Below are 23,348 nucleotides of genomic sequence, written 5' to 3'. Positions count from 1 at the left end.
TTGCTCGAGATAAACATCTAATGAGATCTGTCCCCCTCCTTTCACTTTGTCACACTCTCCAGATACTTCTCTGGCACTAACTAGGCACTTGGAGTGAGGAGGGCAGACAAGGCTTAATTGATTTGGCAGAGACAGATAATCTAATCTAATTAGAACTATACATCTCCTTCCACCTTACCACTGCCCTCTGGTACCTTTATACTGCTCTCAATTCTAGGATCGTGGATGGCCAGAGCTCTAAGAGACCTTAGCTACCAATGAATCCAAAGTCCCTTGTTTTACAGATAAGACAGTTGAGTCCTAGAATGCAAAAATGATTTGCCCAAAATCACATTCCCGGAGGGATCCTGAATTTGAAGCCAGATCCAGGAAAGGAGGAAGATTCCAGATGACAAAAAGTGAGTGAAGGTAAGGAGTTAGGGATCTGCATGGCTTGTAGGTGAGAGATGCTGAGCTCTGACAAATTTCCTCCCACACAGTAAAATTCAACTGAGTGTCCCCTTCTCAATGCCACCAAAACTGTGGTCACCTCGTGGTTCTCCCCTCTGATTGACTCTATAAATATTCTCTCTATTTCATCTAATCCTGGTTGATTTCCAATTTGTCTTTTTAGAATACCAAACTCTCAGGTAGAAACTGCATTCCCAACACTAACAATTAGGTTTCCATTGGCTCTTTTCTCAGCCTCTGCAAGCAGCCTAGGTCTTGTGGGGCAGAGTTCATTCAGCCTCTGGATTGTGGTGGCTGTTGTTGTCTGAAGTTGAGGCCTAACAGGGCTTTGAAAAAAACGTGACTCATCTTGCCTGCCCACAAAAAAGAGAGAACTATGTGTGGCATCTAAGTTTCCAGAAAAGTTCAGCCAACTCTTGCTGTGTTATATGGAGTAGCATTCAGAAAGAGTAGTCTGCTGGGTGGATGCCCACTAGTGGGTACCATGCAGAAGGAATTTTTTTCCTCTGGAACCTATAAAAGGAAACTACTTTCAATTTAAAACTGGGGCTGCCTTGAGCCTATGGCATCTTTAGACATGAGAGATCCCCCAAGACAAAAATGTTAGAAAGTGTCTCCCCATTACCCATTTTGAATTTGAATGAATGAAAAAATCATATAGTGATTTCTGTGTGCCAAACACATATTTCAGTTTTGTATCTGTAAGCACTAGGGATACAGATACAAAACTGAAATATCCCTGTGCTCAGGAAGCTTATATTCTGATGGGGGAGATTGAAAATGCATGGGAGCATGGTGACCAAGTTGGGGTGTTTTTGGTTTTGTTTTTCACTTTTTTGGAGAGGCAATTGGGGTTAAGTGACTTGCCCAAGGTTACATGGCTAGTAAGTGTTAAGTGTCTGAGGCCGGATTTGAACTCAGGTCCTCTTGACTCCAGGGCCAGTGCACTACGAAGCCACTCCAAGGGGTGTTTTGGTTTTGAAATGTACAGGGATGGTGACTGGAGCCATAGTGGGGTTGATTGATAGTATTAATTTAGTTCCAGTTTCAGAGATGGAAAATTCAGGGGGAGGAGGAGAATGCTGCTATTCCGTCATTTTTTTAGTCTTGTGTGATTCTTTGTGACCCTATTTGGGGTTTTCTTGGCAAAGATACTGGAGTGGTTTACCATTTCCTTCTCCAGCTTGCTTTACAGAAGAAGAAACTGAGGCAAAAGGGTTAAATAACTTGCCCAGGGTCACACAGCTACTAAGTGTCTGAGGTTACATTTGAACTCAGGTCCTCATGACTCCAGAGCTGGCCTTCTATCTGCTGCACCACCGAGCGGTCCAAGCACATGGTAGAAGGGTAGGTGGCAAGATGCAAGGTGACACATGGTTGGGGCATTCACTGGTCAGGAGAGCATGAGCACTGACCAAGAGTTCCCAGAGCTAAAAGAATTAAGTCACCTAGGGATGGGATGGGATGGGATGGGATGGGACGGGAAGTCAGTGATTCAGAGATTATAGCAGTAGACATGGTAAATGGCAAGATGGTTGGCATGGGATGTGAATCATGACTAGGGATTCTCATAAAAATAGTTCTCCAGACCTCCACCTTCTTCAAAAACTTTTAATAATCTTAACTAATGCTTAGTTACTAACAAAACTCATTTTAAACATCCCATGCATTGGTCAGCCAAGATTTTACCAAAGATTTTGTCTCCCTGCATAAAGGCAGTTAAGACATGAGAATCATTAACGCTTTGTTGGCTTTGGTTGTGAAATGAATGGGAAGTGAATTCTCAGTCTGGGGACTATGACTTTTGAACCAAATTATATGCACTTGGCCCTAAAACTGTAGAGTAGAATTGGGAGAAGTGGGGGAGAGCTTGCAGCCATAACCGAGTAATATTCCCTACTTCCCCATTCCTCCCTTCTTAGATTTCAGAAAGGAAGGAGATAGAAGATATACCTTAAACTTGAAAATAAGCATTTTCTTCTTTGCCCTAGACCCACAATCGATTAGATCAGCGGTTTATAAACTTTTCTGCCTCAAGACCCCTTTAACACTTAAAATTTATTGAAGATTCCTCCCCTCCCCAAAGAGCTTTTCTTCATGTAGTAAGTTACATCTATTGATATTATTGACAACATTAGAAATTAAAACCTCATAGCATCATTGTGAAAACAGTTTTGACCTCATGGATCCCTCAAATTCTGTTGGAGACTCCTTAGGGTTCCTGGTCTCTGAGAACTGCTCTTTAAGGCAACTGCCTGACTTTCATCAAGTATCTGTGTTCTAGTATAGTCTGGGGGTTGATTTTTATAGACATGTTTCTAAGGAGCTAGGATTATTAAAGGGGAGGGGAATCTAGAGTGGAGTATATCTGTTATAGACAAGTTCCTAACCTAAACATTTTTAAGAAGTTATTTTTCATTTTCCCAGAGCCTTAACATCATAAAGTATGGGGGCCTTCCCTTTACCCCATCCCCAAAGGCTGACGACAAAGTCTCTGGAGAAGTGAGATGCCCCTACCAACTACTCCCCTTCCCAGCTAAAAAGACCAGCAAAATATTGATCTGCCAGATTTAGTTTCAAAGGTCTTTTGAAGGAGCTCAGTCTATAAGATGGCCATTGCCCTAGATTAAGATGGGGACAGAGGAGGACAAGGAAGACCGCAATAAATGTCAACAAGAGGAGGCAGTGGGTAGGGCCAAAATAAAATGAGTGGACAAAATCATCTTGTGGCCTAGTGATTATAAAACTATTCTTGATGTTCTTGACTGAATGAGTGAGCCTTGGGATTCCTAGAGCTCAAAAGAGAGTCTTTAGAAGCTCCGTAGAACTAGTCTAAGCCTAAATCAAGAGAATATTTAAATAAACACTGTCTTCTAAAGCAAAGCAAAATCGTGAAAGAGGCTTCAGGGACCCCTTTTTCCCCCTCCCCTTTTAACACTTTCTTTAATCAGTGTAATTTCTCCCTTTCCATTTAGCTATAGTGAGTACCTTCATGTTCCCTAGGGCCTCCCCAACACAACCTGACTTTCTGAGGCCACAGTCCTTTCTGTTATCAAAACTTGTCCTTATACCTGTGCCATTGGAAAGGTCACAAAATCAGAGATTTAGAACTGGGAGGGGAAATGATGTATTCAGGGTAACACCAGAGTAAGTGACAGGGCCAATCATGGCCAAGTCCTCCAACTTTAAACTCAGCCCTATTTCCACATCAAGAAGAGAAGCAATAAATTTACTCTCACTAAGGCGGTTAATGGGCAATGAGAGCTTAATTCCTTGTATTTTATTATTTTCAGTATTCAAATAGTTGGTGATTTGAATAAAGAAGAGTGCCTTAACCCTGCCAAAATGAATCTCTTAATATTAAATTTAAAATTAATTAATTAAATTAATTAATTAAAATTAATCTCTTAAGCTCATAGATCTACAGTTGGAAGGGACTTGTGGCATTATCTGGTCCAAGCCTTTCATTTTATAGATGAGGAAACTGAGGCCCAGGGAGGGTCAGGGAGTTACCCAAGGACACACAGGTAGTAAACATCAGAGGCAGGGAATTGAGCTCTTTTGACCTCAGACCCACTTCCTCTTCTTCCACTATAACAAGCTGACTCCTTTAAGAAATGTAAGCTTTGGGAAAAGGTTGGTGGGGAAAAGTATTTGGGAACAGAGGACTCTTTTTAGCTTAGGCTAAACTGCAGGTAACTGTTCCACCACCATATCAAACTATTGTAGTTATCCCTTCTTTTGGTGAGAAGCCTGATGCTATGGATAGGGCCCTGGCCATCATGGAGCCACCAAGTTCTGAGCTCAGATCCTACTTCAGACAATTATTGACTGTGTGACCCCTAGGCAAGTCACTTTGTCTCTTTGCTCTTTGAACTGAAGGGGTTGGATTCGGTGATCTCAAAGGTCCTTTCCATCTCCAAATCCCATGTAAGTCTTAAGGGAGGGAGACTTTACAGTTTCTCTGAAATAGCTTATTCCAGAATTTTCTCATCCTGAGAACTGAGACATCTTTTCAAATGTCTAGCTGCAGAATTTTATGCATTCGCAGAACTCTCACTCTGTCCCTAGGAGGAGTGCTCAGGGTCCTTCCTGGGAAAACACTTCCTGAGCTCCCTGCCCTTCTGCTCTACCCTCTAGGCCCCCTGATTCTGATGCTTCAGGAGTTCTGGAGAGCAAAGAGCTACCATAGCTTCCTAGTCCTCAGAGACACCAAAGACAGGAAAAAAAAATCTGTGAATTATTAGCAGATTCTCATATTGGCATCATTGAGCAAAGGTTAGAAATAAATATTTCAGTCTAACTTTTCTGCCTTGCAAACAAAGGTGTAACAAAAAGTGTTTGTGGGTTTTTTCTCCCAGTACTGTTGAAAAAAGGAGTTTTATTTTTCAAAGACACTCCTATTGACTGAAGTAAATGGCATCTTTTAAATTTTTTCTCTAAATAAATATGCAAAACTTCATATTTAGTAATGGTAAATGAGGTTAATCAAAGTCATTCCACTCCCCACCTCAGAATCAGGGTAGTATATTCTGGGGTGGTGGTTAGGACAGCATGGTCAAGGGAAATTGGAGGAGATCAGAGGTTCTGGATCCACAGCTCTTGGTTTAGTATGGAGAGCTTGAAGTATGCTACAGAAATCATTGACCTCTCTCCCTTTTAATCCAATCAGACCCATCTTTCCTGGGCCTTTGCCTTCTTCCCTTGGCTTCCTTGCCCAAAACAGGTATAGATGGGATTTCTGCCCAGGTCTCAGTCTGTCAACAAACAAACATTCACTCATTCATTTGTTTGTTCGTTCATTTATAGTGCCTACTTTATGCATGACACTGTGCTGGAGATACAAAGACAGTAAAATAATATTTATCCTTAATAAGATGACTTATACACATGTAAGTGGAGAAAAGAGAGTTAAACAGGAGACATAACCTCCCCCCCTACCGTTACTTGAGCTCAACAGTCTCCTTGATTAAATTATAGGATACAGAACAGGAATATCCATTTACACATGGGAGGCTGAAGGACACTAACTAGATTTGTTAGACACAATGGATTTGCCCAGGAAGCATGGTAGTGCTTCCTTATCTTTACCAGTACAGATTGGAAAAGAGACAAAGAGTTTAAAAATGGGGTAATTTGAGAAATATCAGCTGTAATTCTAGAACTAACAGAAGCATTTATCAGGTGTCTCAGGTATGCTAGGCACTGGGAATACAATAACAAAAACAATAGACCCTGTCCTCAGGGAGCATACGGTCTACTGAAGCATTTACATGTGTAAAACACAGAAAAGGTGACTTTTCAGGTTCATCCCTTTTTAACAGGTATGGTAGGCCCTCTTATACCCTCTAGTCACAGATAGATGTATATATACACATATATATGTGTGTATGTATATATGTGTGCATGTGTATCTACACGTGTATGTATATATTTGTGTACACATATACACACATATGGAGAGAGAAAAAAAAGAATAAGCATCTTATGTGTACTGTGTGTAACTGAATGTATTTGCAAGTGTAAATTAATAGGGGGAAGGGGATCCCCTGGAAAGAAAACTCAATGATGAATAAAAATGATTTGGAACCAGGCATTGAAGATAAGGGAATGCTGCTGACTGAACAAGGAACAAGAAGGGAGAATGGATCAGTAGGAGGATCCATCTGTTAAGAGAAGTTTGAGGGAAAAGAAACTAATTTATGGATATTTCTTTGAGCAGAAGTCCTAGAATTTGAAGTTCTTTCCAAGTAGGGATTGTTTTATTAATTGTATTTGGATCTCCAGTGCCCCATTCCTAGCACATAGTAGGACCTCAATAAATTCTTGTTGATTGATGGGTAGATGGATTGAAAGGCCTTGTGACTGAGTCCGTGGATTTTCACTCTGAGTGTCAGGGGACTGACTGCCGGAAGTGTGGTTTGGCCTGAACTAGTTTAGTCAGTGTCCTTAGTCCCAGTCATATGAATTAATGCCACACCTGTTATGTGCAAGATGAGAGGCTGCATGATGTAGTGAATAGAGGATTGGGTCAGCGCTGGAGTCCAGCTGCCTCTGACACTGATACTTTTATTGCCTTTGTGACCTCGGGCAAGTTATTGAACCTGTAATATTGAAAACTGTAAATGGCAGAGTAGCTACTAACCTGCATTAGGAGAGAGAGTTTCTTCTCTATTCTGAGGAAATTATGAGTCTGATCAAAAGAAAGATGATATCGCTCAAGACAACTTCTTAATGAAATGTTGGAAGTAGAAAGGATGATTAATTTGAACAGAAAGCCACATGAGAGGCAGCATGGCCTAGTGGATAGCTAGCTTTAAAGTCAGTCAGTAAACATTTATTAAGCATCTGCTATGTGCCAGGCCCCATGGTAAGCAGTGGAGATACAAAAAAAAGGCAAAAGACACTCCTGCCCTCAAGGAGCTTACAGTCGAATGGGGGAAACAGCAAGGGAACCAAAGTGTACGCAGACAAGCAGCATACAGGATAAATAGGACATCGTTACAAGAGGGGAAGGCTTAGAATTAAGAGAGGCTGGGAAAGGCTTCCTTCCTATAAAGCCAGAAGACCTGGCGTCCACTCTTACCTCTCAGGCATACTGGCTGTGACTCAACAAATTACTTAACCTCTAGAAGCTCCAGTCAACTAAAAATATAAATTACAGAGAAGGCTCAGGCCTGCCTTGAGAGACACACGAATCAAAACCAAGTCACTAGTCTTGTTTTAAAATATGCAGAATTAACAGTTAACCAAAAAAAAAGTAATTATTCCAAGTGTTTTTAATTACTTAGGGAAAGGAGGGAAGGAACCCAGGCTTTTTTAAAAATTCAATTTTATTTTATTTTTAGTTCCAAATTATCTTCCTCCTCTCTCCCCTTCCCCCACCCATTGTGAAGGCTAGAAAGCAAAAGCCCATTACAAATATGTATGTACAGTCAATGAGTGTCTAGTCAGTGAAGTGGACAGAGTGCCTGGCCTGGAATCAGGGAGATTCCATCCATATACTACCGTGTGACCCTGGGCAAGTCACTTAACCCTGTTTGCCTCAAATATTCATCTGTAAAAATGAACTGGAGAAGGAAATCGCAAACCACTCCAGTGTCCTTGCCAAGCAAACCCCAAATGTGATCATAACGACTCGGACATGACTGAAAAACAACTCAACAACACGTGCCGTCATACAAAACAAATTCCCCTATTAGCCATTTCAAAAGAGTCGGGAAGGAAAGGAGGGAGGGAGAAAGGGAAGGAAAGATGCTTCAGTTTTCATTCTTCTTCCATCAGTTCTCTCTCTGGAGGTAGATAGTGTGTTTCATCATGAGCCCTTTGGAATTGTGGTTGGTCATTATACTGACCAGAGAAGAAACCTGGTCTTCCTTCTTTAGGACACAAAAGCTGCTTGTCCAAATGCAGTGGCTTGGCATGAATAATATCTCCTCATAGCAGATGGCCTGGGTCTTTCAGGGCAGAAGGCCTGATCCTTACACTATTGTCACGTGCCACTGATGGAATTTACCAGAGACCTTGCTGCCAACCACCCCAGGGAATGACATTTGAGCCTTCTTTTTAAGCCAGACATTAGTTAGCAGCCAAGGAAATAATACCATAGGGAAATCAGATAAGGAATCCCAGCTTGCATCACAGGACCCTGGTTTGGGCTCATCTGGCTGCTACACTCTTGTCAGATGAGGCCTTAACTCAAGGTGACGCACAGTGGTGGTTGGCTTAGATGATTAGGACCAGGTAGTCCTCTAATGACAGGTTATAATCACTGCCTCCAGGAGATTAAGACTTCTGTCTGAAGTCTTAACCAGAAGGAGTCCCCTTCAGGAAGACAAACTGAATTGTTCTCCTCTGATTCACTTTGAAAAGTGTGGTGGTTTGATTTTTGTGAAGTATGAAAATGGGTTTTGACAGATATATCAGAATTTGTACACACAAGTGATTATTTTGTATTTGTATCTCCAGGACCCAACACAGAGACTTCCACATAGCTAACACTTCATAAATGTTTGTTAATTGATTGATTACTTCCAAAGCCACTTGATAAGGTACACAAGACCATGAGTTTCATTGCTTTATAGTCTCATCTTATTTTCAATTTTCAACCAAAATCAGTGTTGCAATGCCTTGTAAGAGAGACTTATTAAATATCATTTGAGTCAAAATGCATGAACTATAATTATTTCCAGAAATCACACCCACCTCTTGAGGATGAATACCATTATTGACCAAGGGCACCATCGTAGGCTGGTATTACCGAAAGAAATGTTCTGAGTGATGATCCCATTATTGGAATAATTGTATGGCCTACTAAGGTGATTACTTTGAAGAGACAAGACTTATTTATATGTGAAACTCCAGTATGTTTGATTATAAGCAGAGTCTATATAGGCTTATTTTTTTGTGGGGGGGAAGGGGTCACATTGCTTCCTTCTCCCTAGTCTCCAAGAAAAGACTACTGTAGCAGAATAAATGTACTTGGTGGAAACAAGGTACCAATAGTAGCTACCCCCTCAGTATATTCTCTCTCTTTCTGTATCTTTAGTGAGAAAAATAGGCATTTAAAATGGAAGGAGCTTCTATCCTCAGCCAAACCTTTAGTTTCTATGGATTTGGCAAAATGAAGACACTACATTTTTTGTTTGCTTGTTTGCTTTATTGATACTTTTGTTTTTACATTACTTTTATTCCAAATACATCCTTCCCTATTCCCTTGTACAGAAAGCCTTCACTTGTATTGAAGATTTTCTTTTCAAACAACAGCTGAGTAAAACCAGCCAACATAGGGATTGTGCTTGGCAGCATATATATATATATGTATATATATATATTTTTTTTTTTTTTTTAAATTTATAATGCCCCACCTCTCCAATGAAAGTAGGCTCCCTTATCCTTGGGAACAACCTTGGCTATTATAATTACACAGTGTTCAGTTTCTTTTAGTGATCTTTCCATGTTTTTTCCCCATGCTTATAATTTATTTTCATGATTTTACTTACTTCATTCTATATCAATTCATATAAATTCATAGGATCATACTTTTAGAATTGGAAGGTATTTTGGAGGTTAATGAGTCCTACCCATTCGTTTCAGAGTTGAGACCAAGCTATAAGTTGAAGCTACTTTCTTGATAAAAGTTTAATGTTGAAGGGGAAAAAAAGACACTTTGTGTTAGCCACTGTGGCTTGAATTCACTTGATAACAACCCAGCTGGTTCACTTCCCTTTCCAATAATAATATTCTTGGGCAAGAAGTACCGGGCCAGGTACATAACAGTTATTCCTTACACATTGCAACTTTCCCCATCACAAATTCAATATATCATAGACCAGCATAAGAAATTAAATGGGAATTTGGGGGGAGTTTTGCAGAAGCACACGGGGAGGCCAGCAGACAACACAGAGCCTATAACCAGATACTTAACCCAAATTTTACAATAAGGTACTGTAAACACCTCATAAAAGAAATAGAGAAGAGGGTAAATTCAGACTTCTTCTCTGGTATAAGGGGTGGGTGGAATAGGAGAATGGTTAACCATAACCAGAAATCAGAAGTTAGGAGGAGGTTTTAGAGTTCTATGGTAGACCCTATTGAGTCTGAAGTGTTGGCAGGCCATTTAAGTGCTCTGAATCTTTTTACATATAATGGGTATCAGGGAACTCATGCTCTCCATTTGTTATGTCTTTATGTCATCAAAGAACGGCCTCCTGATAAAAAAAAATACAGTGGGTCCCTGTGTATTCTGCTCATACATTTCCTGGATGAAATCTTTTATACCATTGCTTGAGTATAGGTCATCAGTGAAAACATGCTATAATCTACATATTTCTGCTCTGTTCTTGCCATTATCCTTTGATCATTCTCCACTTTGATTCTTCAGGGATTATGGTGTTACTAGATTTGCAAATGTACCACATCACTGGGAGAACATTTGTGTTGAAAAGATAAGTCTTAATCCCTAATAGATAAATAAGGGATCAAAGGAGATTAACAGGCAATTTTCTTTTTTTAATGGTATTTTATTTTTTTCTTACTTTTTTCTTTTTTTTTGCCTTTTGGAGGGCAGTTAGGGTTACATAACTTGCCCAAGGTTACATGGCTAGTTTTATTTTATTTTTTTCTAATTACATTTAAAGAGAATTTTTAACATTCATTTTTTATCGAAAAAATTTTTTTCTTCCAAATTTTCTCCCTCCTTTCCTTCCTTCCCTCCTCCCTGACAGCAGGCAATTTGATGGAGGTTATATATGGAGGCAATTTTCAGCTGAAAAAATGCAAGCTATCAGACGACCATAGAAAAAATATTCCAAGTGACCAATAGTAAGAGGAAGGCAAGTTAACATACCTCTGAGGTTTCACACACTTATCATTTTGGCAGAGATGGCAGTTTGTTGCAAGGGATATGAGGAGATGGATATGGCAGGTTCCTTGTAGTGAAGCCATGAATTGGTTTAACCATTCTGAAAAATAATTGGAAACTATATCCAAAATAACCTTTGACCAAGGAATATTACTATTAGGCATAAACCTGAAGAAGGTCAGTGACAGAGAAGTGTACAAGAATATTTATAGCAGCACTCTTTTATTATAGTAAAGAACTGGACAAAAATTAGGTGTCCATCATTTGGGCTAAACAAATTGTGATTTATGGATGAATGCAATTTTATTGCATACAAGAAATAAGGAATGTGATAGATTCAGATAAATAGGGAGAGATTTGTATGAAATGATGCAGAGTGAAGTTAACTGAGTCAGGAAATCAGTTTATGAGATGGTCACAAGATGATGGGAAAACAACTCTGAAAAAAACTTAAAACTCTGACCAAACTGTGCAGTCATGATTCCTTTTTGGAGGAGAGCCTTGTGAAGATTATCTTTTGATCATATAAATTTTTTTAAAAATTGAAAAATCAGGGTGGCCAGGTAGCACAGCGAGTAAGAGCACTGGCTCCAGTGTCAGGATGATCTGGAGATCGAATCCCAGCTCAGATACTTAGCACCACACCCAGAAATAACTGGCCGTGTAACCTTGAGCAAGTTACTTAACTCCAATTGCTTTTAAAAAAAAATTGAAAAATCAACAGACAGAAAGCACAGTGGGACTCTATGTCCTGTGTCTTTCAGTCAGTTGCATAATTGTGAAGATAAGTTCTGCTGTAAAGAATTGTTTGCAAAAACCTGCTTATTCCCTTCCTTTACTTTCATTAAAAACACTTTGCAACACAGATCATTCACATAAAGATTTTGTAAAGAGAAGAAAATAGGTATATGGGTGGGTATCTGTTTTTTGGTATTAATATCTGTGATATTTTTCCCTGTTCTTTTCCCTCTGCAAAATATCATGTAGAATGACTTTACAATGTTTTCAGCTTCCATTACCTTTAGCATGGGATTCCTTGTTGTATACTTGGTCTGGTTCAGCCATTTTTCCCAACTTCATCTTTGCACCCGTCATTTTTAATATTAATAGCACGTCAAATGTTAGTATCCAAACTTGATGATTTGTTTATCACTGGGGATGACAAAATGATTGCCATAAAAACATTGATAAATGTGTTCTATTTTACACCTACTTGTCCTCCTTTCCAGGTTCATCTATGAATGTTCTTGGGATGATGTGTATCATTTCGACCACACCTCAAACTTTCCTTAGATTTATTTTGCTTCCATTGCTTTTCATTGTTTTATATGGCAATACTACTCATAATTATCCACCATTTTTCTCTATAGTGTTTTTAAAATGAGTTTCTATCACTAACTGGTGTTGACCTTGGCTGCCATTGCTTTTTACTTGGCAAGTATTTGTTTCTGCGATCATTTGTTCCCTTTATTATGGCATTTGTTTTACATCTGTCAAACCTTTGCAGGAAATGGTAACAATCAAGGTCAATATTTTTTCCCAGCTCAGTAATATAAGTAGCACTTGTTCAGAGTGTTTTATTCTTCTTTTTGCCTTTTTTTGTAATTTAATGTTAATTTTCACCTCTAACTAGTTGATCATCTGACCATACATAAACACCTAATTCTTATGTGATTGACCATCAGTATCCAGGCATTTTCTTTCTGTTAAGATATAGTTAATTTCTTTTTTTTCTTTTGCCAGTGTTTGTTGCTCATCATGTTTACTATCTTTGAACTCTTTTTTAGAAGAAAATGTTCACAATATATATGCATGAGCCTTGTGATTATATAAGCTTTTGGCCTCTTTAATTTCTCAAACATAAGCTGTCTTTTCCAGCATTTTTTGAGCCATCCTCTCAGTAAATGTTCACTTGTTTTTGGAGAATCTTATCAAATGATTCACAGAATTTTTCTATTTCCTCAACCTTTGCAGCATTTTTAGGAACATAACCTTACAGGTATCTTCACTCAGCTAACTCACTCAAATGAGTCTTCGACTATATCTGAGAAAGGTCAAATACATAGAAAGATTGAGATGGGGGTGAGATGGTAAAACTCAGAGCAACTTATATGGAATGTATAAACTTTTGGCAGAGAGAAAAAGATTTCTGTAATTCATAAGCTCAGGGGGGAAAACAGTAGCTCATTAATTGCTAGGTCTGTGTAGAGCGGAATGAGTGTTATGAGCTCTGAGGAGGGTGAGGTCGTTGTGGCTACGTCAAGTTCTTACCAAGAATCAAGCTGATGATAATATACTTTTCCCCTGTGCAAAATCACGCCATGCCTCATTCTGAGGGATCAGGGTAGCCACAGTTCTGATGGGCTTCTAACTCAGGCTGAGGGTATGAAAAAACCATCAGCGTGTAAGAGTTGGAAGGGAGGGCAGGAGGGAAGAAAAGGAGGCACATTCTCCATAGTGATACCCTCGCAAATAGTTCTCAGGAAAGAAACATCCTAGATCCTGAGGAGATGACATAGTCTTCTCAATTAGTACATCCAGCACAGAAATGACCTTTAGAATTTTCCATGAAACACGACACAGTATTTTGCAACAAATATGTAGCAGCCAGAGGAAGAGTGATAGCCAATATGCAGTCATTCGTGTTACCACTCCTGCCTGCAGCTCTGTTAGAGGGATGGTGTACCCTCTTAGGTAACAGGATTTTTTTGGATCATGGCCGTTCTTCCAAGGATTTCTGAGAACTTTTCAGGCATTGTCACATGAATGTCCAAGAGATTTTTTTAGTTAGCTGCTTACTAATTTGTCTTCCGCTCCTCAACGTTCTAACGAAACATAGAGAAGGCAGCATGATTTCGTGGAAGGACACCAGACTAACAGTCAGGAGATCTGGCTTCTGGGCCCAGCCATATGCCTGACTTCAGCCAATCAATCAATAAACATTTATTAAGTACTTACTGTGACATAATCTTTTTTAACTCAGCCACTTAGCCTATCTCCCTCATAAGGTTATTGTGGGGATCTTAGAAGGCAGTAGATATAAGAATGCTTTGAAAACCACCTAAGTATCATAGAAGAGGTTGGTGCAAGAATCTGTATTTTTAGGTCTCAGAAATTGAGCAAAATCAATAACTGATATAGTTGATAAATAAGCCAATTAGCTTATGTATGGGTGTTATAGGGTCTTATGCTTTTCATCCTCTCTACATTGGTTGCTCTGATCTTCTCCCTACTTTCTTAATTTTTTTTTTTTTGCTTTTTGGAGGGCAATTGGGGTTAAGCGACTTGCCCAGGGTCACACACAGCTAGTTTTTGTGTTAAGTGTCTGAGGCGGCATTTTAACTCAGGTCCTCCTGACTCCAGGGCCAGTGCTCTATTCACTGCACCACCTAGCTGCCCCTCTACTTTCTTAATATCAACAGACTGGGAATTCTGATTCCTCTTCCTGTGACTCCTACTCTTATAATTCTCAAGTCCTATCCACCTTGGCCTTGTTCTTCGAGGATTTGTAGTTAGTCTGGTCCTGAGCACAACTGCATGATGTTCTGAATATAGTTTCTCACCTGGCATTGGATCATGTTGATTCCTGTACCCTCAGGAGTGGAGAGAGTCTGCCCTGTGCAGAGTCATGCACAGACCCTTTTCTGTGGGTCCCCTAATGCTCCAATATAAAATGGTTAGCCAGGGTAAGGTGGACCCTGGCGGACAGCAGATCCTTGGAACTTGACCTTAGTTCTGTGTTTGCTGTGGGAGAGGTTTTAGCACTGTGGTAAACCACCACCCCCTCCTTCTGGGAAGAACTTCTAAGAAATTGAGCTAGCTGGCCATGGGTTTTAGAACTTTCAGAAAAACTCAAGAGTCCCTGAAAAGGTTGCACAATTTGCAAAATATCAAAGTTCTGTGTATATCACAAATTATCTTGGTCCCCATTAGTTGGTTGGATTCCTTTTCTACTTCCCTTGCCTTGATTCAATCAACAAGTATTTATTAAGCACCTACCATATTTCCAGGTTCTGTGCTAGGCTACACAGACATCTAGAGGTTTCCAAGCATCCAGATATTATATGTCATAGAAACCAAAACATCTAGTAGAAAATAAAAGATTTGCATGACTAGCTAGGTTTCTTGTTGGTGTCATGTCATTTTTTGGTGTGGCTTCATATGCAAATTGACAGGTTTCACTTGGCTTGGGTTGGAGCCCTACTGTAGGTATTAAGGCAGTAGCTAATGCCAGAAACACCTGAGGCCTAGCTTCAGGGGATTCTCTGTCATGGAATCTCCCATACCCGTCTGCATCCCCACCCCTGTAGCTGCCAATTCCCATGGAATGAGGAGCAGCATTTTAATGGCCCAGCACTGTAGCCTGAGGTAGTCTTAGACTCTTTCCCATAGTCTCCTAAACAAACATAAACTGGAATGCATTTTTGCAACACAGTGAATATAAGTTCAAAGTGGAGCCAAATAGTTTTGCTTTTTCTGTAATTTCATATGATAACTATGTTTTTCCAACTGTCCTGTGGGTTCACAGCCAACTTGTGGCAGAACCGTACAATTATCTAAGTCTCTTTTTGCTGTACCCAGCCTCTGCTTTCTATGTGTCCTTTTCCCCCACTTTACCTCCCCTTTCACCAACAGGAGCCTAGTACCTTCATAATTTTTCCTTTTCTATTAAAAATGTCTTGTATAAAGTATTTACATTTCAACTTGAATCTTAGTTACTGTTTCCCCTTTTACATTTTAAGCCTTTTTTTCTGTAATTATGGGACAACCAACTGTAACCCTTTACCCATTAAAGTAATTTCAAGCATACTAGTACAAACAGAAACACGTGGTGGTAAGGAGACTGTCGTCGTCCTGAAATCATGCCATGTATGTGCACACCTGCTGGCCTTATGCCAGATGAAGTTTGAATGAGATGCTGGCGTACCTTGGTGTCCTTGGGAGAAAGTCCTCCAGTGACACGTGTTGTTACTATATTTGTATTGGCCGCAGCACTGAGTGAAAGTCGTGATTTGACCCCTCAGCTCCTCCCATTCAAAACTTTCTGACAAATTTTACCCAGTCAGTCAATATCCATCAATTAAATGCATTTATTAAGTACTTATGTGCTGATCACTGTGCTTACCACTTACTCTTGTGCAGAATCATTCTATATCATCTCCCCTAATTTATTAGACGCTTAATATATACATGTTGACTGCCTTACCAATAGATTGTAAGCCCCTTCAGAGCAGGGACTATTTAATTTCTGTCGCTGTATTTCCAGCACCTTTGCACACAGTAGGTGCTCAATACATGCTTGTCAATCAGTTCATTAATTGATTTTATAGAGGCAGAAGATAGAAGTAGAAAATGAAAAGAGAACCATTTTCTTCTGCATATAATCAGTGTAGATGGCCCTTATAGGTAAGAGCAGACTTTCATCTCTGAGGTCTTTTTTCCTTCATAACAGGTTAAGAACCTGGCCTTAGTCATGTAATTCTTGACTTTGCTTTGTAGGAGTCAGCACATACTCAGTCTCCTCCCCAAAGGCCAGTCCAGCTGACTCATTAAGTATTTATTGAGCTTTTCCTTCTGGGGGCTGTAGAGAACCATGCTAGCCATTCAGGTTGTTTTTGTGCTGAGTTCAATTCATAGCAACTGATAAATTCTGGCCTTGCAGCAGAGAGAAAACTGTGCTGACTTTACTTCTGCTCCTAGCTAGGATTAGAATATTTTGAACTGGATTAAATGAGTGACTGAATGAATGAATAAGGACATAGAGAAATACATGGAAATTAGGGCATGCAAAAGTTAGGTTTTTTTTTATTCATATATATTTAGACTACTTTACTTACTATTAGACTAACTTTGAGTTAATAAATTTGGAGAATATGTTATAGTTCAGTGAATCCTAGAATCATAAAATGTTAATGCTAGAAGAAGCCTAAAATGTCATCTGGTCCCACCTACTCATTTAAAAATGAGCAAACAGGGGGTGGCTAGGTGGTGCAGTGAGTAGAGCACCAGCCCTGGAGTTAGGAGGACCTGAGTTCAAATCCAGCCTCAAACACTTAACACAAAAACTAGCTATGTAACCTTGGGCAAGTCACTTAACCCCAATTGCCCTCCAAAAAGCAAAAAAAAAAAAATTATTTATATGATTTACTGGGGAGGGGGGGAAATTTTGAGGGGTAGGACCGTTATTTCCAAAGACAATGAGTCAGTCAGTGGCCCTGACCACAAACAAGGGACCTGGGAAGAGAAAGAAGAGGAAAAACATGGAAATAAGCTGGACTACAGTTGTACACACTAGATGTGTTAATATTTTTTGCCCGCTGGCCCTGGCTTTGCCAGAAAGTTGCCATCTGTGGGTTGTTTTCATTGCTTTTCCCCCCACCCCTTTGCTTCCAGACATGCTACAGATTAAAATCAGACATGCCAGAGGTAACTAACAATTATGCTTTCATAACATATGGCATTTCAATTTTGAAGGTTTCTTCTGTGCCCAAATAATGGGCAGTCAGTAGAATCCGTGCACTTTGTTTTCTCATTTTGATAACTGATCTGATAATGGTCTCACATTCAGCTCAAGTGGTAATTGAGAAAAAAAGTGGGAGAGAAAAAAATAATTTTTTTGTTTTTTGGAGGACAATTGGGGTTGTGACTTGCCCAAGGTCACATGGCTAGTTTTTGTGTTGTGTCTGAGGCCGGATTTGAACTCAGGTCCTCCTGACACCAGGGTGGGTGCTCTATTCACTGAGCCACCTAGCTGCCCCCTGGAAAAACTGTTTTTAAAAAGATCTAAGTCCCTTCAGAATCATTACAGCAGACACTTTAGAGTTCATCTGATAGTCTGCCCATTTTACAGATGAGGAAACCAAGGCTTGGCGAGATGAAACACCTTCCAGCTAATTTTTAGAGCCAGGACCAAAACCTTCCTGACAAAAGCTTTTTCCAATGTAGTATAGCACATGGAACTGAGAGTCAGTAGACCTGAATTCACATTCAGTCTCCTCACTGTTTCTAGCTATGTGGCCATGGGAAAGTCACTTAGCCTCTGAGACTCAGTTTCCTTATCAGCAAAATGTGGGTAAAAATACTTGCCACTACCTACCTCACAGAGTCTGAGTGGGAGAAAGCACTTTGCAGACCTTAAGGCTTTATATAAATATGAATCAATATTAGTATCCTGGTGAAGGTTTAAAGTCAGTTTGGCAAGTGATAGAAGTATTCAGGGATTTCTTGCCAACATCGTCTTAAAAAAAAAAAAAAAGGCAGTCTTCTCAAAGCACATCATATGCAGGCTAGGAAGATTTCCTCAAGTCCAGGGCACTGAGAAGTTATGCATTTACTCCAGAATCCAGTTCAATTCATGGGGCAACCCTGTGTTCCTGCATTAAGGAATTAGCTCCATTCCTTCATTGAGGAATTAGCTCCATTCTTTCACTGACTAGATGCCCAGCAGTTTCCAGATCAGAAACCACTTACTTATTTCTTACTTCATCAAGAAGCAGCCCTTCTATGTTCTGTTCCAGGGGAGACCTAGAACGCGTGAATCAAAATAGTTATGTGATGTCATGTCATAATGGGAATGTGCTTCAGCCAGTTGGTGCCAAGAATTGTCTGTACAGGGTGGTTTCCTTTTACAGTCTTTTTAAAGAGACATCATGCCCAACTGCACATGACAGTTCTCTGCAAGAGGGCTTGGGCTTCCTTTGCCTATTAAGTCTTTACCCTCCCCTCCTTAAAAAAAATATCCTGGAGCTTATCTTTGAGTTCCTGACCTTCACTACATAAACAAATCTTCTGGGTGAGATTCGGCTTGAGGTCCTGGCAGCTTTTTACCTACTTAAGGACAAGACTGGCTGCTTGAGGCAGCGGTGGCTGCAGCTGCGGCTCTTACTGCTCGGACAGCAGAACCAGTGGGCATTCACACTGTTCTTACCCTCTGCAGACTGTAGGCAGTACAGTAAGAGCTAGACCTGGGACTGACCTGTGTAGACACCTTGGCTGCTGGCTCCGGCTTGCTTCCCCCCACCCTTTCTTTCTGAGGATTGGTCTAAAAAGCCCCTCCTGTGGACAGAATTTGACAGGTTGTCACTTGAGTGGGGGAAACTTAAGGGCTGTGTGTGTGAGGGGGGATCTGTTGCCTTTCCTCCCTGCTCCTCCACGTGCCCAGGGGGCTGACACTGGGCAGCTCCAGGCTCTCATCACTTTTTCCAGCACTGGATATGATCTCAGGCTGCCGGTGCTCCAGTGCTCGGGGCAGCTCATGAAGCGTTTTGGCAGCCTCAGGGGGAGCAAGAAACGCAAGGACCAGAACCGAAGTACAGAGAGGCGCCAGTCGGAACCCCATGGCCTTTTTGGTAGGAAATCGTTCCATTCTTCAGTCCTGGATGGTCTGTGGTAGGCAACTGGAAATAAACAATGAGGTTCATGCATGTGCATAAGTCTACTAAATAACCTCTACTTACTCTATTACTCCTAGCAATCTTTACCTTAGAGGTTCTTAATTAGGGAGTCCTTAGATGAACAGTTTGGTGGAGTATCTCTGTCTGTGATGATTAGTGCAGTCAACAGGAACTGTGTCTAAAATGACTTGTTTCTGAAGTGATTTCATTCCCTTTGCCCACGTAGTCCAGAAGGAATCTGTCATAGTACTTGGTGTATACAGATTTCTAATTTATTTTTCTTTGACATTCCTTTAGAAGAAAACACCAGCTTGGGGGGTGGGGGTGGAGTTTTAATGAATAACCTGTATTTGATAGGTTTTAACTGTTGTTTCGGTTTTAAAGAGGTATATGTGTGTGAAGTGGGTAAAAATAACTCATATTTTAGGATCTCATTTGGTAACCAAATTGAGAGAGAATGAATCTTGAAACATTGGGGAGGCAAGGAGTGGGGGGAAGAGGAAGACGAGTTAATCAGCTACCAAAGCAGACCAAGGCTTAAAATCTGATCAGCTAACAATATACAAATTACAGTCTCTTGGTTTGGATGTAGTGTCTGAGGAAATTGAATGAATGAATGTAATGTATTTATTCAGTGCTTACCATGTGCTAAAGTTTAGAGATACAAGTAAAAAAGTATAGTCTTTGCCCTCAAGGAGATTACATTCTATAGGGAAAGACACTCCATGTGGGGGAGTAATGGCTAGGAAATGGTGAGTGGATTCATAGGGAATTTGATGAGCGTATTGTGTCCAGAAGAGTTTGGAGTATCCATTTGGTTTGGACACATTCTCAGTGGCAGAGCACATAGAAGGAAGATGGCTGAGATGGATACTTGTATGGGACATGAAACATCGAGTGGTCTGAGACAAGGTAGATGAAGCGGGTAATATGAGTTTGTAGCCATTTATCAAGTACCAAGTACAAAGACAGCTTGGCCTCGGGGGGCAGGGTTTTTTTCCTTTTCTTTTAAATAATATTTTATTTTTTTTCAATTACACATAAAGCCAAATTTTTTTTTTTAAAGCAAGCGGGGTTAAGTAACTTGCTCAAGGTTACACAGCCAGTTATTTCTGGGTGTGGTGCTGAGTATCTGTGCCCGGGATTTGATCCAGGTCATCCTGACGCTGGAGCCAGTGCTCTTACTTGCTGAGCCACCTGGCTGCCCCTAAGTAATTGGGGTTAAGTAACTTGCTCAAGGTTACATGGCCAGGTGTTTCTGGGTGGATGCTAAGTGTCTGAGCCCAGGATTCCATCTCCAGGTCATACTAACACTGGAGCCAGGCTCTTACTCGCTGTGCTACCTGGCCGCCCCACATAAGACAATTTTTAACATTCATTTTTAATAAAAATTTGAGTTGCAAATTTTCTCCTTCCTCCCTAAGATGGTAAACAATTTGATATAGGTTATATATGTGCAGTCATGTAAAACATATTTCCATATTAGTCATGTTATGAAAGAAGAAACAGAACAAAAGGGAGAAAAATCTACAAAAAAGATGAAGTGAAAATAGTATGCTTCCATGTGTATTCAGATGTCATCAGTTCTTTTTCAGGATGTGGATAGTATTTTCCATCTTGGACCATTGCATTGCTGGGAAGAGCTAAGTCAATCATAGTTAATCATTGCACAATGTTGCTATTACTGTGTACAATATGCCATGCTGCTTATCTCCTTGAGGGACTTATAGCCACAGAGACAGTTTGAGAGAGAAATGGTTGAAACCAGAGATCCACTCTTAGCTGTCTCTAAAGTTGCAAAGAATATCAAGGGACTGGTTTCCCACACCAGTGCAAGGCTACAAAGGCTCTAGTCCATTATTTAAAAGTTCCCACTTTTCAAAGGTCCCCTCCACCTCCTCCCTTCTCTGTACTATGTAGTAGAGTTGTGAATTGTAAACTTTAAAGCCCTGGGAGAGTGAAAAGAGCACAGTATCTGGAGTCAGGAGACTTGAGTTCAGATCATGACTCGAATGTACTGTCTCTGGGAACTTGAGCAAATCCCTCCACCTCCAAACACTTCAGTTTCCTTGTCAGTAAAGAAAGAGGGCAAACTACTGTTCTCTAAGGCCCTTTCCAGCTTGAGATCTAGAAATATGAATTGTTATTAAATGTTATGGGCAATCAGGAGAGAGAGGAGTCAGTGTTATATAGTTATACAATTATATTATATTGTATAGAGTTATTATATGAGATCTAGATCTAGATCTGTTACATGAGGCTTCATAGAAATAGTTGAACACTAGATTGGATACTCCATGAGTGCAGGGAATGTTTCTTTTCTAACTTTTATATCTTACCAGACCCTAGCATAGTGCTCTATACATAGTAAGTGCTTAATACATCTTTGTTGAGTGAAAGAATGAACATGTGTTTTCCCTATAGAATCAAATTTAAACTTGCTCTTTGCTTGGAAGGTACAAGATATAGGAAACTTGGTGAGACCATTTTTAATCTTTATCATTCCATGAACTCTGATGAATAGTTGTCCTGTTAGGGAATTGGGAGCCTATTTGTCAGGAAGTTTAAAATTGGGTCATTTTCTTGCTTACAAAGACCCCCATGTAAAAGTCATATTTATCTCCCTACCTAGTGTTGGAAATACCCCATACTCAGAGGGTCAGCTTTGATCTTGGAGTTAGGAAAATCAAGGCTCCCTTTGGAATCCTTCTCTGGTGTCCCCAGGGGAGTCAAAGGCTCAGTAACTTGCTATTATAGATTTGGTTACTCTGAAAGAGTTAAAGTCTGGAACTGGCGCTTCAGAGCTTTTGGCAAGATTTTAGCATCACCCATGATGTCTTTGGTCCTCTTCGAAAATGAACAATGACAGCAGCAGCATCTGGGACAGTCAGAAGCCAAGACTGAGAACTGAGAACTGAACCTGAATGCCCACCCTGCCTCTGATATTTAGTATCCAGAGAAATTGGACACATCATTTAATTTCTCTTGGTGGGACTAATTCCTCATCTATAAAATGGTGAGGGGGTTGAGTTACTAGATAGCCTCTAATGTCTCAGTCTATGATTATATCTCACCCAATTACCCTTCTTTTTTTCCCTCTGAAAAGTGTTTTTCATTGTAAAAAGGTGGCTATTTCCCAAGCCCTCTGTTCTCTCAGGGCTATACACTCAGTGATTCTCCATGTGCCCCCATAGTTAAATTCTTGCCCAAAAGGATTTTATTTTTGTCCTTCCTTTCCCCTTAGAACTGTCTTCAGTAGAATGAGACCATCAGTCTTTGGCACATCCGATTCATCTATTCAGAATTCTTCATCCTTTGTTTTGGCCTAATCAGGAATGATATAAATTACCCCCCAGAGACTTCTCCCTCTTGTATACTAATCTAGGTAGTGGGGGAAAAAACAAACAAACAACATATGACATCTTTGAATCTGTAGCATATATAGTTGCCAGGCTAATGGAGGAAAAAGTGGTATGGAAAACCCTAAATGGCTTCACCCTCAAATTGTTGGTTTTGGAAGCCTCTAACATTTGAATGTAGAGGTATTATATTCTGGGAATTTAGAATACTTAAAACGATGTGATTAAAATCACCTTTGAATGGTTTTCCTCATTAGAAACTGTCAAGCTCCCCCTTCCTGCTCCTGCTCACTTTCTCTCCTGTATGTACCCCATTACGTTTCAAGAATGAATTAGATCACCTTTAATACAGATCCAGAGCATAAGCCCAAAGAAAACCTACCTAGTCTTGCTGGTCCACACCTTCCTTAAGGGTAGTAGGTAAGTAGGCAGGTAATGATTTTGATTTATAACCTCTCTCTAGGTGTTATCTAGGTGAGAGTAAACCAAGATTCTGTTCTTGTCAACAGAGAACTTAAGTAGTCTGTGATAAAATTATTATGCACCTAAAAGAAAGATTAACCAGGGATAATGTTACTACAGTAGGGTAAGTTAGAAAATAAATAAGACCAATATGTGGTCTTATATCCTTAGAGATTTCTTAGTATTTCCTACAGTGTTTACTGCACAGTAAATTTTGCACTTAGTAGGCCTTCACCAAATATTTGATGAATTGTTTGATGGTAGTCTCCTGGCCACCTGTTTCATTTGATAGTCACTTGAATTTTTCTAGGTAGATACAAA

General features: G+C 40.1%; 1 protein-coding gene across 3 annotated transcripts in view; it reads left to right on the top strand.

The window, feature by feature from the left end:
- Window positions 1-23,348, top strand: part of PRKAG2 (protein kinase AMP-activated non-catalytic subunit gamma 2) — a 458,678-nt gene that overhangs the window by 213,877 nt on the left and 221,453 nt on the right. The window contains exon 1 of one of the 3 annotated variants that reach the window (XM_069084057.1): window positions 19,013-19,161. The exons of the other annotated variants lie outside the window; for them this stretch is intronic. Within the exon in view, the coding sequence (XP_068940158.1) occupies window positions 19,068-19,161 (94 nt within the window). The 5' untranslated portion in view covers window positions 19,013-19,067. Of the gene's footprint in view, window positions 1-19,012; window positions 19,162-23,348 lie in introns of those variants that run through there. 3 annotated transcript variants of the gene reach the window in all.

This window comes from Petaurus breviceps, unplaced genomic scaffold, assembly GCF_028583685.1.
Source record: "Petaurus breviceps papuanus isolate PSGF00001 unplaced genomic scaffold, PetGlider_PUasm1.0 115, whole genome shotgun sequence".
In the NCBI taxonomy this organism is placed as follows: Eukaryota; Metazoa; Chordata; class Mammalia; order Diprotodontia; family Petauridae; genus Petaurus; species Petaurus breviceps.
The sequence above is the reverse complement of the archived record's forward strand: the minus strand, read 5'-3'. Positions and strand labels throughout refer to the sequence as shown.